Below are 17,554 nucleotides of genomic sequence, written 5' to 3'. Positions count from 1 at the left end.
CGAGGAATTTTAGTAATCGAGGTACTCGAATCATTCGAGGAATCGTTTCAGCCCTAATCTGTTGATTTTAGATTGTTTTATGTTCTGGGTGTAGTCCTCCGTACTGATAGCCACACCCTGTACTACAAGCTTACCTTGATTTTTTTTTTATGGACTTGGGACTATTCAAAGACACCAGCGTCTGGATTTCGACATTTTATTTCATTATTCCAAAGAAGTGAATGTTCATCCTTTAGAGCTAATACAGCTAAAGTATAGCAGATGTGGTTAGTTTTTGTCCAGATGGTTGTCTCTATTTGGAGAAGCAGAATATCGGTCAACACAATTGTGCATTTTAATGTGGTTGAAAAAAATTCAGAATTTTTAGAAATGGAAAAATATCATAACTTAATTGAAAACAATTTTGGGTGAAAAAAGCCTCCAAAAATTAAGCATTTTCAAAAAAAAGTGCTGAACATGTGCCAGAATATAAGATAAGAACATTCATTACCTTACTAGGACTACAACTAACGGTTATTTTATTAATCAGTTAATATGACGATTAATCGATTAATCGGATAAAATTGGCACAAATTGCAGATTTTTCATTTAACCACTTAATGCTTAATTTTTTTTAACAATATTACATATATTATAACAAATAAATAAATAATTCAGTTCTGTTTTTTTAAATGAGAGAATAAACCTTTTATTGCCCAAAATGCAAATAGCAGCATTCCTTTAGTGAAAATTTACGACTTCTCGAACTCAGAAAAAAAATTAGATTTTTTTCTTGCAGATTTTTGACTTTTGGAGCTCAGAAACATCCAAGTTGATGCTAGAAAATTTCCCAGTTTAATCTCAAAATTGTTGGTGAATATTTACTCTCCCTTTTTTCTCTATCTGGTAGAAAAGAATGTTGTGTCTTGATACGTTTTTCAGCCGTATCGTCCACCGCTCAACGTTTTCCTGAATAAGAAAAGTGTTTTTTTGTTTTCCTTTTGCTGTGAAGATGCCGGAAAAAGTCGACTGGAACAGCAGAAATGTATTTATGGCTGATCAGAGGCTCTTTTTTAAGGGTGTGAAATGATTTCTGTTTTTTGCATCGTTAAATTTAAGGCTCAAAACGGGAAACTTTTATGCATCCACCTCACACAGGAAACCGATATGCCGTTTTGCATTTCTGTGCGATATCTTTATGTTTCTCTCATTTCTTCTTCCTGTGTCGGTGTAATCGATCTGGTTTTGATCTCCCCACAGAACCAGGCCAAGTTGTTTATAGAGCAAAAGAAAATCCCCTTCCCTGTAGACAACCAAAACACAAACGAGGAACTGGGTGAGTTGATATCCATATTTAAGAGGCTTTTTAAAAACTCTTTTACCTCCACGTTTTTCTTCCCTCTGCAGCCATATGCTACGTTCTGATAGGAAACGGTCTTTATGACGAGGCCATTAAACATTTCTCCCTCTTACTTCAGGTGTGTGAGCATCTAACTTTAAATTCATAACATGTAAAAGCATTTTCTAATTCTCCAGACAGAGATATTCTTCATAACATGCTTTGTTTTTGACGCAGAGCGACCCTGAGTTGGTCAGCGCCATCTACGGAAGAGGGATAGCTTATGGCAAGAAAAGTCTGCAGGTGAGTGACGCTGGCAAAATGCACAACATGTTTTCATTTCTGTTTTACTCTGTTTAAAGCTTTTTATAGAGTTCCAGCCTGTAAAAATTTCAGTTTCAGTTTTGAGTGTGAATTTGATGTATTTTTAGTTTTATAGTTCTGCAAAAACCAAAGCAGCTTTCTGAGTTTAATTTCTTAGGAAGTAATCAAAATAACAGCAGATTATTATTGCAACAATAAATTTAATCCAATGAATTTAGATTCTAGAAAAACTTTAATTGCGCTGTTAAGCACAGCTTCTCTACCTTTGTGTTTTTTTGTTTGTATTACTTTAAACCAGCATTGGGATGACCTTACACAACTGTTTAGATACAGAGAATAAAAGATTTTTTTCACACTGTCTGAATTTAAATCAGACAAACCTTCTCCTGTTTTAGGTCTGTTAGGTTTACCAAAAGTATTTCTGTTTGCTAAATGCATCAGTCATCTATGAAGGTGTGTTTGGACCATTGTAGACAGAACAAAAGGAGTACATTTCCTGCAGAAAACTTGGAAATTTTCAGATTAAGCTTAGAAATTTTCTAGGAAAAACAAGGAAATGTCAGAGTCTGAAAAGTCGAATATTTCCTAGAAATTTTTCAGATTCTCAGAAATTTTCTAGAAAAAATGTGGAAATTTCTGATCTCCAAAAATGGAAAATTTTGGACTTTTATCAGAAGAAAGAAACGCAAAACAGTTTGACCCAATTATTCATTTCGAAAGCAATGCTGCCAAGCACTGAGGAAATGCATGCAAACTTGTGATTTAGAAGAAATTAATAGATACATCTAAAATTAAAACTGAACTGTGTCTTTTTAAAGATTTAAGTTAAACTGTAACTTCATCTTCCTGCCAGGACATGAAGAACGCAGACCTGGCGCTGTACGAGCTCAACCGGGTCATCGCACTCGAGCCGAACTGGCCCGAAGTTTATGAGCAGAGAGCTGAGGTGAGGCCTAAACCGAGGTCAAAGGTCACGGCGACAATAAAACAAACTGTTACTCCCATGGAAGATCATTTTCTTAAAGCATTTCTGCACATTGTTTTCAAAGTAGAGGGGACTGCAGACACTCTATGCCTGATTATGTTATACATTATACGTGTAGATTCTGCCTCTTCAGTTGGCAGAAATTATTTTAGATGTGAAAAAATATAGATAAAAATAAAGTTTTTGCAAACACACAAAACCTTACCGAGTATTTCTGTCTAGTTTCTAGTGTAAATATCTCAGTTCAGTTGAAATAAGACAAAACTAACTTACAAACAACTTCTTGGGAAGGTATAAGGGCTTGTTTTAAGACAATCATTAATTAATATTGATGAAAAGTTACTAGTTCAACTGTTTTTACACAAATGTTATAAGTGAAATAATCTGATGGTGGAACTAGAACATTTTATTGACATGAAACAAGCTCCTTTATTTTGCTGAAAAGTTACTTTTAAGTCAGGTTCAGGTGTAGTAATACCTTTACATTAGTAATAGACCATAAATCCTGGGTTAGGTTGTGTTTTTTGCAGTGTATTTGATGCAGAAGCAGCTGTGATGCAGGTGAGTTGAATACTGTGAAACCTGATCTGCACCACTCCCCATGTTTTTGAAGGTGTTTTACCAACCATTTCCTCTTTGTGCCACTTTCTGCAGCTTTGTTTTAATGAACCACAAACAGTTTAACTCTGTATAAACTCATTCATCTGGCAGTTTTTCTGCTTTAAATTCTAATTTCTACTTTTCTTGCATTACTTTTAAAGTCCGTTCTGATATTTGTACACATTTGTTGTTCAGATTCTGTCGCCTCTGGGTCGGATCAGCGAGGCTCTGAGTGACCTCACCAAAGCCATCCAGCTGCAGCCGTCAGCTCGCCTCTACAGGCACAGAGGAACTCTGCTCTTTATTTCTGAGGTCTGACCGGCAAACGCAGCACATCTGCATGTTTGTGCTCCTGTTTTCACATGTGGACGATTCACATTTTTCATGCTCTGTCCAGGATTACGTTGCAGCCATGGAGGACTTCCAGAGCTCCTTAGAGCTGAAGAAGAACCAGCCCATCGCCATGCTCTATAAGGGCCTCACCTTTTTTCACAGAGGAATGCTGAAGGTATTCTCGTCCCAGATGCTTTCAGTAAGAGCACATGTGTCAAACTCGAGGCACGTGGGCAAAATCCGGTCCGCCATTTATACGCCCTCTAGATTCTAGACTAAACTAATCAATGGAGATTTTATCTGTTTACTGCTGAATTATATCTATCAGTCCCTCCAGTTTCTTGCAAGTTATCGTGGAAATTCACACAAAATCAACAAATCCTTGCACTTTTTTCACTAATACATAATTGGGAGTTTATTGCAGATTTTTCTCAAACATTGTCAAAAACTTTCTTACTTGTACTAAACAGCTGCCTCAGCTTTAATTGATGTCGGATTATAGTCCGGGATCTAAGTAGCGAGTAATAAAAAGTTGCATTTACCATCATAAACAAGCGCAAATGTTGCAAATATTTCCGAGTTAGAACCACAAACACTTTGATTTTTATTGCAAAAAAAATCATTAATTTTAAGGATTCATTATTTTTAACAGTTTAACATGTTTTATCAGCACATTTATGAACTTGATTTGGCCAAACTAAAAATGAGTGTGACACCCCTGAACAAGAGGAATAGATTTTTAAATACAATAATCTGCAATGTAATCTGTCCCTTCTGGGTCTGTGTTATTGATATTAACAAACATAAGTTTCCAATATCTCGCTGCTGGATAGATAAATTATATATTAAAATAGACAACAAGATAATAAAAAAACCCCCCAACAAAGTCACAAGTAAATAAATTCAACGTTGTGTTTCTGTTTAATGAACAAATCTGTCTAAACAAACCAAAGAGAGTAGATCTGTTTTTACTTTTAAGATAATAATAGAATATTATTTTCTATCGAGGTATAGTGCTGTGTCATTACAGATATAATGTTTGAGACCAAAGCACCAATTTTATCATCCAGCTTTTGAAAACAAAACTAGAAATTGAGAGAGAAGAAACAATAAACCATGCAAAATAATTTTAGTTTTAATTTATCGTGTGATTAATTGATTTATTGCTTATTGCTACAGGCCTAGTTAATATTTGTAAAAAGTGCTACTATCTTTCCAGGTCCCTCTTTAAAAAAAGATTTTAGATCTGAATGAGTTTTCTTATTTGATTAAATAAAGGTTCATATTAATGTAGAATGTAAAAAAAGCGCTTTTATCTCCCTCTGTCATTTTTCTTATTATTAAATTTCATTATTAAATGACTGTACAAAGACCCAGCAGCTTAGAGAATATCATGCTCTGCCTTTACTGTAACATCATTCATGCATACCACAGAATTTTATATGAAATTTAACCAGCTGCTGCCTTGTTGAAGTTCCACTCACATCGGCATGCTGGATGCTTGAAACTAAAAGCAAAGCTGTTGGCTTGACCTGCTTTGTCATTAATTCAGCTCATATTTATCAGAAAGCATGTTGGGTTTATTAAAGGATTCTAAATTTATTTCCCAAGTTTCTACTTTTGCCTTAAACATGGAAAAAGAAAGTCAAAGCAGCGTACTCCATCTTGACACTTTAGAACCTGTTAAATCCACACCGGTGCACATTTCAAAGCTATCACAGCAAATAATGTTTGACAAAATTTCTTTAATTTCCTATGGTGTGTCTCATTGAGATTAAAAATCTACTTTTTATAAAAGTTGGTCATTTATAAATCAAAACTTTTTCCAATATGCTAGAATAAATAGGGAACCACGTGACGACAGTTTTACCTAAGTAAACCTCCAGAGCACGCTCACAGCCTTGCTTCGTGGTTCAGAGGTGTTGATTTAAACCTCTTGCTGTTTTCAGAACCTGAAGGCGTTTTTGTCTCACCTTCAGTGGTGATCATATAAGAGTTGTTTTGATGAGAGTTGCCTCTGTGTATTGTCACCACGGCTTGGTGTTGTAATTTGCAGACTGCTTGCAACTTTGAGAGAAAAGGTTGTTCCACATCCTGTCTGGTTGTGTGCTAAACCACGAGGTTACCATATATTTTTGTCTGTATGCTTACAGACCTGTTGAATTGTAGAGTCTCGTATAATGTCCTTTCTGTGATCATGCCTTTAGATTTGGGGTCTGAAACTTCCAAATTGTACTCAGCATTTGGACTAAAGTGGTGGACTAAGAACACAGCCTGGAGGCACACCAGAGCTGAGACTGATGGTGGAGGATTTGTGACTTAAATTCAAACTTTAGGGGTTTATTTCACCAATGAATTGAGGAGCATTGTTGTGACGATGTGCTGAAGGTGGAATGTTGGAAAGGGTAGGAGCTTCTTAAAGATACGGAGGCCCAATTTCAAGGCGTCAGATGCTAAGTAAATTTTTTAAGTCATGTTTAATATATACAGCATTTTTACAACAATAGAAGGTAATATAGTTACTTCATTGTGCTGTAAAGTGGCACAATGTGCCTGGAAATTATATAATACGGTTACTTTAATTAACTAAGTAGGTGGACCAGGGACACATCCTTGGGGGACACCAAGGCTAAGACTTATGGGGGAAACATTGGAGATGAATTTTACTGATAAATTGTCCTATTCTGAGCAGCTGATGCTTTTTATTTTTACAAAAATACTTTCATTCAAGCTAAATCTTTTACATTTTTCATTAAGAAACTTTTCTCTGAATAAATAGTTGCTTTCTAGGTATGTGATAATTTCTGATTTTAAAACATGAAAAACCTTGACTTTTTGATTTCAGTTTAAGTCTATTGCCTATTTAGACAGATTAGACAGTAATTTGTCTAATCTGTCTAATTGTCTATATATGTATATATATATATATATATATATATATACATCTTTGTGGCTTTTATCACTTCAGCTAAATTGTGACTGAACCATTTCCTGGGGAAGCCCTGTGAGGCGCCTACTGGCAGCTAGGCCTCAACCACAAATAACAACACCACCTTAAACACCAGGTCACTGTTATCGCGACAGGAAGTTCCCCGTGGACAGGTTTATCTTTTGAAACTGCAGCAGAGGCGATTGCAGATAATGTGTCCTCTATCTGATGACTCTGTTCTCTTCATGGACGCGGCGGACACTTTGATTTATGGACCAGGCTCACAGTCTGTAAATTATTGAATGGAGTAATATTTGGCAAGCAGCAGATGGCAGAGATGACTGGCTAATTTCAACGCCACCTGTTCAACTAGCATTGATCTACTGACACACTATTGTCAGCATAAACTGTTTGTTTCTTCCATAGGATAAATTAAGAAAAAAATTCACAGAAAATGGAAGATTTAATTTCATTTATTTATTTTAAACAAGTTTTTAAACAAGAAACAAGCAATCAGTAGGACAAAACAAAACATGCACATACGTAACCAAGAACCAAGATGATTCAACTGTGAGTTCACCATTATGTCCTTTCAGTTTGCCATAAAAAAAAAAGTCACAATTAGGGATGCAAACAATTACTCAACATACTATTAATTGTCGATTAATGGTTTAATAGATTAAAATTAGTTGCAATTGATTAACTTATTACGTCTGCTTTGACCTCCTTTTAGTCTTTAGTTTGGCCTCCACCCAGCAGAGGGCGCTGCTGGTTATCCTTAAGCGGAGCCGTTGAGATATTTTATTAAAATTAAACTTTGGTCCAGTGGGATTTTGTGTTTTTGCAGTGCAGTTTGAGTGTTTCCTCATGGTGTGTGTTGTTTCTCCTTCTTCAGGAAGCCATCGATGCATTCAAAGAGGCTTTGAAGTTGAAGTCTGACTTCATAGACGCGTATAAGAGCCTCGGACAGGCTTACAGGTCTCCTTTTGTTTTCTTTTATAGAAACTCACTCCACTTTTCCGCTTTGCTCTGATGAAAACCAGTGTTGCTTCTCCTTTTCTCCTCTCCCTTCAGAGAACTGGGGGATTTTGAATCAGCGATGGAGAGCTTCCAGAAGGCCCTCATGCTGAACCAGAACCACATCCAGTCTCTGCAGCTCCGGGGCATGATGCTGTACCACCATGGCTCTCTGCAGGAGGCCATCGGGAGCTTCAAGGTGCAGAAACACTCACCACTTTACGCCGCACCACGGTCAGCAGAGTGAGCCTAACTTTGTGTTTGTTTTCCCACAGAGGTGCCTCCATTTGGAGCCCTACAACGAGGTGTGTCAGTACATGAAGGGGTTGAGCCACGTGGCCATGGGTCAGTTCTACGAGGGCATCAAAGCTCAGACTAAAGTCATGCTGAACGACCCCCTGCTGGGGCAAAAGGCCAGCTCCGAATACCTCAAAGTGAAATACCTCCGAGGTGAGTGGGCCTGCACTTTAACACACACACTGAAGCAAAAACAGTGACTGTTTTGTAACACCAACACTTCTGAGGGGTCATGGTTGTAGAAGTTGGGAATTTCTCAGTATAACCTGCAAGACTGGAGTAAAGGGAGACGGATCAACCTAAAACTGAGATTTCAGTTCAGGTAAAGTGAACCCTGATGCGGTTTGAGAGCATATATGAACCCCAAGTGGACTGGATACCGCTCCAAAAGCAGGAAGCGAACTATAGCGCAGTGCATTCTGGGTAAATACAACCAAAACAAATGTGTTGGCTTAGGACTACAGGGAGAAATGGCTCATGGTTTATTACCAGAGACAAAAGAGAAATCCTACAACCACTAAAATATAACTCTCTCTTCCTCAGAGGCTTTGTGTCGTTTCCCTCAGTAGTTCTTGGTGCAGCGCCACCACTGGTGAGGAGGGGAACAGGATTTTCCAGTTAGTTTGGTTTGTTTGACAGTGCAGCATGAACGTGAACCCCACCAGCTAAAAATGTAACAAATGTTCCAGTTCTGGTCCCCAGTCGAGTCCTAACGGACCCATGCCTTAACTGTTGACAAATGTAAAATAAATGTAGTTGAAAGTTGGAATTCATTGCATCATTTATCATGAAAACTGTATCCGTACAGCAATCAGAGTCGTTGTCCCGGTGCCAAAAAGAAGCCTAACAGAAGCTATGATTTCTTCCAGTTGGCATTTGAATTTTGAGCAAATCTTCAAAATGTCACAAAATGACACATGACTGTAATACAAAAGAAGCAGAGGTTGCAAATTACCATGGAATTAGCATCTCAGAAAAATTGAGTCTTCCCCTCCAAACTGGAGGTTTGGACTTTGAAATTTTTCTGAATTTTGTGCCTCTGGTAAGGTACAGACCCAACAGTGGATGGGAGAAACTTACTCTACAGGTGTGTTTCCACTTTAGCTGATTAAGTCTTTTTCTAAACATTTTCTCTAATTATTCTGATATTTGACAGACTTAGTAATCCTAACTGATCTAAAACAGTTAAAGTTTCATCTGAATTTAAGTCCAACAGTGAGAAATGTAAAGTTATATCTGGTTTTACCTGGAGTTTATTGAGCTGTTCCCCCCCGCCCTCCAGAGTATTCCCGTTACCTGCATTCCCACCTGGATATCCCTGTAGCGGAGTACAACGTGGACCAGGACTTACCGGGGAATTTTAAGAACCACTGGGCCAAAAACCTGCCGTTTTTAATAGAGGACTATGAGGAGCAGCCTGGCCTGCAGCCACATATAAAGTAGGTGTGACGCATTCATGACAGCAGATAGGGCTGGAATTAACGATTATTTTAGTAATCGATTATTCTGACGATTAATCGATTAAAAATATTTGGAACATTCTGCAGATTTTTCATTTAACCTCTTAAGTTTTTTATGCAATATTAGAAACACATTAATAGAGGCAAATGAACAAATAATTCAGTTCCTTTTTAAATAAACATTTTGTTGCCTAAAATGCAATCGTATAGTTTTCAGTTAGTGGATTTGAACCAGGTGAAGCTAAAACTGTTATTTTTTTTATTGTCTTGTTTAAACTAAATGTAGTTTAGATATTGGTTACCTGCTGTAGATTATTTATAGTCTGTTTTATTAGTTGTCATTTCAGGAACTTTCCAATATTTGTCTTGAAAATGGGAAAATTAATAATAATCTACTTCATTGCTAAGATGTGAGCACAAAGAATTTGAGTTTGGTTCCAAGCGCTCACAGTGTGCAGACATTAATTATAATGATAAGGTTCAGAGTAAAGTAGTTAATAGAAGGAACAGTGTGTACATGTGCATGCTCCAAATTGGAAAAAGAACTTCAGAAATCCTGACTAAGGTTGATTAGGATCAGTTTGAACCGTACAAAACATGCTCTGATGTTTTAACCCACCATAGTTTTCTCAAGTTATTTCATGCTCACGTTAATCAATCAAAGCTCGACATTTATTAGACTTCCTGAAAACCTCATCATAAACATCATGAAGTGACGTCATCCGTCGTGTTTTTGCTCCTCAGAGACGTTCTGCCTCAGAACTTCGACAGCTACAGCACCGAAGTCCAGAAGCTGATCTGCACGGCCGACCATCTGGGCGCGCTGATGCAGTACGACACGCCCGGGTTCCTGCCAAACAAAAGAATACACAGAGGTACCGGCGGCTCCGTCCTGAAGTCACAGATCAGGCTTTAGAAAAGAGATAAAACACGAAGCGTTTCTTTTTGCTTTGTTTTCAAAGCGATGGGGTTAGCAACGCTGGAGGTGATGCAGGCGATGCACCGGACGTGGAGCAGCTCCAAAGTGCGAGTTAACGGAAAGACCCGGCAAATGCAGTGGAGAGACATGTTTGACATAGCCGTCAAATGGAGGAGGTCAGAGAAAAACCTCATTCACCTTATGGGTTTGTCTCATAGTTTTGGAAAACTAAGAGAGAAAACTTGTTCATTTCATGATGCTTAGACTGTAGTAAATGCTGCAGAAAATCTGTAAATATATAAATGATTTAAGTAGTGCAGTTAGGTGTTCTGTACAAAAGATAAAACTTAAGAGATGAGATTAATATCAACTTCTGTTCTGTTTGCTCCTCAAATTGTTTGAGTAACTGCAAGACTTTTGCAATAATCTGGTTGAGAAATAATTATTTTTACTTTTTCTAATTCTTTTATGCTGGGAATTTTGATTTTTTTATGAGTTTCAAAGTCAAACTTTTTTGACTTTTGAAACTCTGAAATGTATGTATTTTCTTGAAAATTTCTGAGATCTCAGAATTTGAGTTCTTGAAAATTTTTGACGTTTATAAATCAGAAACTTTCTTTTTTTTTTCCTAGAAAATTTGTGAGATTATTTTTTCAAAATTTGATTTTTTTTTTCTTGGAGGTTTTTGACTTTTGGGGCTCAGAAATTGTATTTTGTCTAGAAAATTTCTGAGTTTATTCTCAAAATCTCTGAGGTTTTTTGGCAGAAATATACATCTTTTTTTTTATCTACAATGGCCCAAATGAGCCGTCTTAGATTTTAACCTTTTTTTGCTCTTTTACTGATACTTAAAATATATTTGCCTAAAAGATGTTAGCATTGATTTGCCCTCATCCTGCCATATTGCTTTAAGAGCTTGTTCCCCAGGAGCAGGCTCTTAAAGCAAATAACGCCACATTAATAAACAGATCTCTTATTATTGTGCTGCTTAGCAAGTAGAAATAATTTTGATTATTCTAACTGACCTAAAACAAGATAATTTTGTTCTGATTTAACCTCAAACAGTGAGAAAAAAAGGTGAATGCGTCTTTTTTTGGTGTAAACTTCAGGTTTCAACTGGATGGTTTTATTTTTGTGTATCACAGAAATCTTGGTTTTTACTCTGACGTATTTCTGAGTAAGTTCACTAATGAGGCTTTTCCTGTTCCTGCAGGATTGCAGATCCGGACCAGCCGGTTCTGTGGTTGGACCAGATGCCAGCCAGGAGCCTCAGTCGAGGCTTCAACAATCACATCAATCTCATCAGGTCACAACGTGGACAAATTTCACCTTCGCAGAAACTTTAAAGTCCTTTAATCTGAAGTTTTCTCTGTTTCCTTTCTCCTCAGGGGTCAGATTATAAATATTAGATACCTGGCCTACTTTGACAACATCCTAGAGTTTATTAAAGACAGAATATTAGTGTACCACGGGTAAATTACATCAATCCTCCTTTCAATGTTGTTCACAAACTATTTGTATGTAACACCATTGTAGAAAAAAGGAGTCATTTCTGCCAAAAGTTCAGAAATTTTGAAATTGTCAGAAATTTTCTAGAAAAATCTCTGAGATTTCTGAGCTCCAAAAGTAACAAAGTTCTGAGAAAAAGACAAAAAAAACTTTGAAATTTTTAGGTTAATCTCATGAATTTTCCAGAAAAAACGGAAATTTGAACATTTAAAATGTTGAAAGAAAAAAAATGACGTCAATAAACAAAATTCTGGACTTTTGAGACTCAAAAGGTGTTCAGAAGCCAAACATTTTAGATTTTTAAAAGTCAGAAATGTAATAATTTTTTTTTTTTAGAAAATTGTCAATTTTTCAAGCTCAGAAATTTCCAGGTTTTTTTCTAAAAAAATAAAAAAATGTATTTCTTGATTTCTAAGTTTCTTTGACCAAAGTTTTGACTTTTTAAGCTCAGAATTTTTTTTTTTTTTTTTTTTAGAATATGTATGAGATTAATCTCAAAATTTGGCAGAAATTTACTCCTTTTTTTTATACCTGCAATGGCCTTATTTGCAGTTATAACAAAGACATTTCCTTCTTTTTATTAAAAAGTTACTTTTTTCCATCTTCATCAGGGCGTACAACCCAAGAGGCCTCCTGGAGGTCCGCCAAGCACTTGAAAATGTTAATAAAGTAGAAGATCTGCTGCCAATAATGAAGGTAAGAAGGAATCAGTCGATTAATGTTTTATTAGATTAAAATTAGTTCCAATCGATTAACTAAAAACGTCCACTTAGACCTGCTTTTAGTGTTGTAGTTTGGCCGCCATCCAGCAGAGGGCGCTGCTGATCATAATGAAGTGGAGCCTTTGAGACACAGAAACAAAGATGGCGGATCCATATTAGATAGTAAAAGAGACACGGTCCAACAGAGTCCATTTAGGGGTTAAAAATAGCTTTATGTGGTTATTTTTAGAAATATAAACATTCAGTGAGCTCTGTGAGTTATCAAAAACTAACGATTTGCTATGAAAGGGAGGATAATATGGCAGAAAAGCGGCCGAATGGAGACTAATTGTAACATGATGGGAAAAAAAACATTGCGTCAATATGAAGTTTTAACATTTCTTCAAGAGCAACAGGTGGCATTACTGTATGAATATCTTTTTGTTTATTGGAAATTAAGCGTTTAACATATTTTTCGTTATTGTTTCGTTATATTTTATAATAGGTTTGAAAGTATGAGAACTACAAGTTTTTAGTCAGTCAGTATTTAATACAGCTGACACAAAATGTTAAAATAAACAGCTCTTAATATTTTTAAGAAAATGGCTGCTTATCAAAAAATTGTTACTTTGTTACTTGACTGTTTAAGCAGTGAAATTCCAGGATTGTTGTTTGTGTGTTTATTTCCTGAAGCAGTTTAACAGTAAAACCAGAGATGGATTCACTGTGAACTCCAAGGTGCCGAGTGTGAAGGATCCTGGGAAGGAGTATGACGGCTTCACCATCACCATCACCGGAGACAGGTAACCCCTGACGGAGCCGGACGGTCGCAAGGCCTTAAAACACATTTTTCTGTCCAGTGAGATTTTATATTTGCTTAATTTCTTTACAGCAGAATAAACAAACCCAACATTTGCACTAAAATTGGGAAACATGAAATCTGTTGCAGGTTTAACCACTAGGTGTCACTGCTTCCCACAAACTGCAGCCTGTAATAACTGAAGTTAATATTGTACATTCAGCTGAACTATATAAGTCCAAGAGCACAAAATAAATGTTTTTCTGTGGTTTTAAGCTACAGAAATAAAAATAATTTTGTTCCATGTCGACTTATTTTCTTTAGGTTTGTTGCAGTGGTTTATGTTTATTATTTAGACAGTTTTCATCCTGCCTGAGCAGAAAAATTAAGATTATGAAAAATTATTTGATCCTGATTGGTGCAGGACAGTAATAAGCTGACCTAATTATCCATTCAGCCATCCATACTCACTTATTCATTGTTTTTTTGTTTTTTCCAGCCTCCATATTTAAATCCCGGCCATTATAGAAATATCTGCCTTAAGTTCTTAGTTCAAACTATTCAAACCTAAAAACTAAACCCAGAATCTCCAGAAACTCTGGAAATATAAGACCATAAAAGTATTAAGTGATGTTTGTATGAATTTGAAGTTGCCTGTTGACCTATGTTGCTTTTCCTTTCGTTCTGTTAGGGTGGGGAACATGTTGTTCTCTGTAGAAACCCAGACGACAGAGGAGCGGACGCAGCAGTACCAGTCAGAGATCGAGAACATCTACAAAGACCTTACAGTCAAAGGGAAGGCGCTGATGCTGTCCACCGAACTGGGGGTGAGATTTACCACCAAACGCTTTTCTCTAAAAGCAAAACAAATACGCAGACAATTTTACAGACAGCAGGAGAAAGTAAAAATGTTTTCTGACATGTGGATGTTTAACAAACATGTCCTTAATCTGGACGGTTGCAGAAAGCATCACTCTTCTTCCTGTTTTTTTTTTCAGGACGCAGATGCAGTATGCAACCTGATCCTCTCTCTGATTTATTACTTCTGCAACCTCATGCCTCTGTCCAGAGGATCCAGGTGCGTTTCAGTCAAATACGTTAAAATCTGCTTTTGTTGAAAAGCAAAACGTTGTATCAGTTGTTGGCTGATGTCTTTGTCTTCAGTGTGGTGGCGTATTCGGTGGTGATGGGGGCACTGATGGCCAGTGGGAAAGAGGTCATCGGTAGAATCCCAAAGGGAAAGGTAAACATCACAGCAAATAAATAAAACCAGACATTTACACACAAAATATTTAATTATTTATTGATTTATTTCAAACGGACAAAAAGAAAAAACAGAAACAAATGATCATTCCCATTGATATGCATCATTTGTTAGAAAAGTATGGGGGAATTTTTCTGCCATAATCCAAAAGCACACATTTTTATTTTGAAAGCAGGACTTCATGTCTCTCTTCTCAAAACTTGTAATGCTTGTACTCAAAACTTCTCCTCGCTCTCACACCTAGTCTCTGTTCGGACTCTCTGCTCGCGTTTGGAAATGCCTTTTGGCACAGTCGCCTGGCAACCTCTCAGTCAATAGAATGAAAGTATTGTACTGGGTGCGTTTGTTTCCTTTTAACGGGTGTGCCTGTGTGGCTACTATCAATTGTAGGGAGAAACAATAACGTCAGCGTTCTGCTCCGTAGCACACTAAACATCCACCAGCAGTTTGCTACTGATTGTTAACAGCCTTCTGATCTTAGGTTGGAGTTTGTCCACCCAGCCAACTCCCTACATCGCAGGTTGCTACAATCGATAGTAGCCACAGTCAATCTTAAATGCAGAGAGATGGATAGATTTTTTTTTGTTCAATCTTTAGAAATTGATCCTTAATTTATTCTTTTTTTCTGCCTTTATTTGATTCAGTTGGTAGACTTTGAAGCCATGACGGCGCCAAGTCCAGAAAATTTCAGTAAAACAGCAAAGAGCTGGATGAATCTAAAAAGGTACGATTAGAAAACGATTGCTTTCGTTTGTTTTTCTCAAAGTCCAGTGTGACTCTAACTCTTCCTGTTCCCAGTTTACCCAGTTGGTACCGAAGTCTTCCGTCTGTAGCAGAGACCTTCCCGTCCATCAGAACGATGATCGAGGTCCTCAACACAGACTCGTCTTCACATTGTCCAAAGAAGTCTTAAAACATCTTCCAGCGCTCAGAGAAATCTGTCAAATAAAGTCTTAACAATGGAGCTTCTGCACAATAACAGTAAAGGGACAAACTTCTACATCCCAAACAAAACGGGACTGAAAAGATCCAAAAATATTCTAAATTCATACCAAAAAGTGAACCTCTCATTTTTGGAATATTCCCAGTCTTACCATCATAAGTATTCCTTTACAATCACTCTTAGCTTCATATTTATTATAAATTGACTTATGAAGTGCTTTAAAACGAGCGACGGTCATTGTAAAACAAATTAGCTGCTACTTGATAATGAACACAAAGAATGAACAAGTTGATAGTTAAAGTGCTGCTCTGGATGAATCTTATAGTTTATTAAATAAACACTGCTGCCAGTTAGTTTTATTCGTTTTTACCTCAATATCAAGCTTTAAACAGATCTTTCAGTTTTTACTGCAAAAGTACAACATTTTGTCAAGCATTTTTGGTCTAATTTGTAGCGAAACCATCTTAGTTCACCTGAAATAAACAAAAGAAAACTAACAAGTATCTGTTCAGCAAGATATAGGAGCTTTTTTAATTAAATAATTCCTTAATATTGATGGGTAAGTTCTAGTTACACTGGCGCCGTTGCCTAGCAACGCCAGCCAAGCCCAGCCCGTCGCCTAGCAACCGAGTTCTAGTTTCACTGGCAGACCATTTCACTTTTAACATGGGAAAATGTCTTGTTTTAAGTGAAATAATCTGCCAGTGAAACTAGAACTTTGTCATCAATATTAATGAATTATTGACTTAAAACAAGCTCCTACTTATGAGTTAGTTTTGTCTTATTTCAGGTGTGTTAAGATATTTGAACTCGAAACTAGAACACAAAGTATTTGGTAAGATGATGTTTTTGTGGTTTTGTTTGGGATGTAGAAGCGATTGTGTCTGCCTTTGCTCTTCCTCTGCTTCGTTGGCCTGAAGCACCCAAAGCACAAAACCCATCCGCATGGGGAATCCTCTGAACTTAACCTCATTTTAAAATGCCTCAACTGTAAAATAGGGTGCTAGAAATATTTTAGGTTTAGGTCAGCATCTAAAAAAACAGACTGTAATTGGCACTTTAAAATCTTCCTTGTGGACACAATCAATCAAGCCGATCTGCAGAGAAGAGTTCGGAGGATTAAAACCATTTGGAACAACTTTCAGGGATACTGAATTTTCCTTGGGATACTTGAAGCAGTCTTTTTATTTTTTATTTTTTTCACACTTACAATCACTTTTTAAAAATTTCTTCTGTTTTCATGCATCACTCGGAGATGTTGGAGGACTAGATAAAAATGTATTTGTAATCTTAAATCTGCTTCTGATGGCTAATATATATGTTTAGATAATTTAATACAATGTGTATTTTTTGCTAAAAATAATCTGTTATTTAATCAGAACAGTATTCTTATTCTGATCATTTTATACAAAATAATAGATGGATTAATCTGCATTCAGAGTACTTTTATAATTTGTCTCCAGAAGCTGTTTAGTTGCATTTTGTTATAATCAGGGTTTCTTGTTATAACAGATGCAAAACTTGTTAAAATGAGAATGTTTCTTGTTATAACAAGTTGAAAAATTCCAAGAAATTTGTTTTTTTCTATAAGTTTCATAGCTCATAACTTGAAAGTTTCTCCTTAGAACAAAATTTATTGTTTTAAAAAGATGCAAAACTCGTTAAAAAGAGTTTCTTGACTTAAGTTTTTCGTTTCTCAGTATAATGAGATGCAAAACTCTTAAAAATTACTTTCTGATTAAAACATGAAGTTTCATATCTCATATCAAGAAAGTATCGTTTTAATGATAAGCAAAATTAATTAAAATGAATATCTTTTTTTAACGTGTTTTTCTTCATAGCGTTTTCTCAGTATAACGAGATAAAAATTAATTTCTCGTTGAAATGAGAAGTTTAACATAACGAGTTTTTTGTTTTAAGTTTCTCATAAGGAGATGCAAAACTCGTGAAAACCAAGTATTTCTTATTGAAATTGGACGTTTCAACAAGACGTAACAAGATGCTAAATTTGTTGACATTAGTTTCTTGTTTTAACTGGAGTTTCTCATAATGTGACGTAAAACTTGTAAACACGAGAACGTTTCTTGTTTTAACGAGATGCTGCTCCTGAATTATTTCCAAGCTCTGACAGGTAAACATTTCCATACTTTTCCATT

At 36.3% G+C, this 17,554-nt stretch overlaps 1 protein-coding gene across 3 annotated transcripts in view; it reads left to right on the top strand.

Moving 5' to 3' along the window:
• The window catches only part of ttc13 (tetratricopeptide repeat domain 13), a 22,537-nt gene extending 6,651 nt beyond the window's left edge, over positions 1-15,886 (top strand). For 2 of the 3 annotated variants that reach the window (XM_015038729.1, XM_015038728.1), the window contains exons 3-23: positions 1,240-1,315; positions 1,387-1,457; positions 1,556-1,621; positions 2,496-2,588; positions 3,423-3,539; positions 3,625-3,735; positions 7,385-7,467; positions 7,564-7,705; positions 7,782-7,956; positions 9,086-9,242; positions 10,008-10,138; positions 10,226-10,358; positions 11,396-11,488; positions 11,571-11,654; positions 12,303-12,387; positions 13,086-13,195; positions 13,883-14,018; positions 14,190-14,269; positions 14,356-14,434; positions 15,100-15,179; positions 15,254-15,886. In XM_015038729.1, the coding sequence (XP_014894215.1) occupies positions 1,240-1,315; positions 1,387-1,457; positions 1,556-1,621; positions 2,496-2,588; positions 3,423-3,539; positions 3,625-3,735; positions 7,385-7,467; positions 7,564-7,705; positions 7,782-7,956; positions 9,086-9,242; positions 10,008-10,138; positions 10,226-10,358; positions 11,396-11,488; positions 11,571-11,654; positions 12,303-12,387; positions 13,086-13,195; positions 13,883-14,018; positions 14,190-14,269; positions 14,356-14,434; positions 15,100-15,179; positions 15,254-15,368 (2,217 nt within the window). In that variant the 3' untranslated portion in view covers positions 15,369-15,886. The remainder of the gene's footprint in view (positions 1-1,239; positions 1,316-1,386; positions 1,458-1,555; positions 1,622-2,495; positions 2,589-3,422; positions 3,540-3,624; positions 3,736-7,384; positions 7,468-7,563; positions 7,706-7,781; positions 7,957-9,085; positions 9,243-10,007; positions 10,139-10,225; positions 10,359-11,395; positions 11,489-11,570; positions 11,655-12,302; positions 12,388-13,085; positions 13,196-13,882; positions 14,019-14,189; positions 14,270-14,355; positions 14,435-15,099; positions 15,180-15,253) is intronic. The other variant, XM_015038730.1, reaches the window with a different exon arrangement.
• Positions 15,887-17,554: the final 1,668 nt, after the last annotated feature.

This window comes from Poecilia latipinna, unplaced genomic scaffold (assembly GCF_001443285.1).
Source record: "Poecilia latipinna isolate Pla-1442-1.1 unplaced genomic scaffold, P_latipinna-1.0 Scaffold450, whole genome shotgun sequence".
Classification (NCBI taxonomy): Eukaryota; Metazoa; Chordata; class Actinopteri; order Cyprinodontiformes; family Poeciliidae; genus Poecilia; species Poecilia latipinna.
This window is presented reverse-complemented; position numbering and strand designations above follow the sequence as displayed.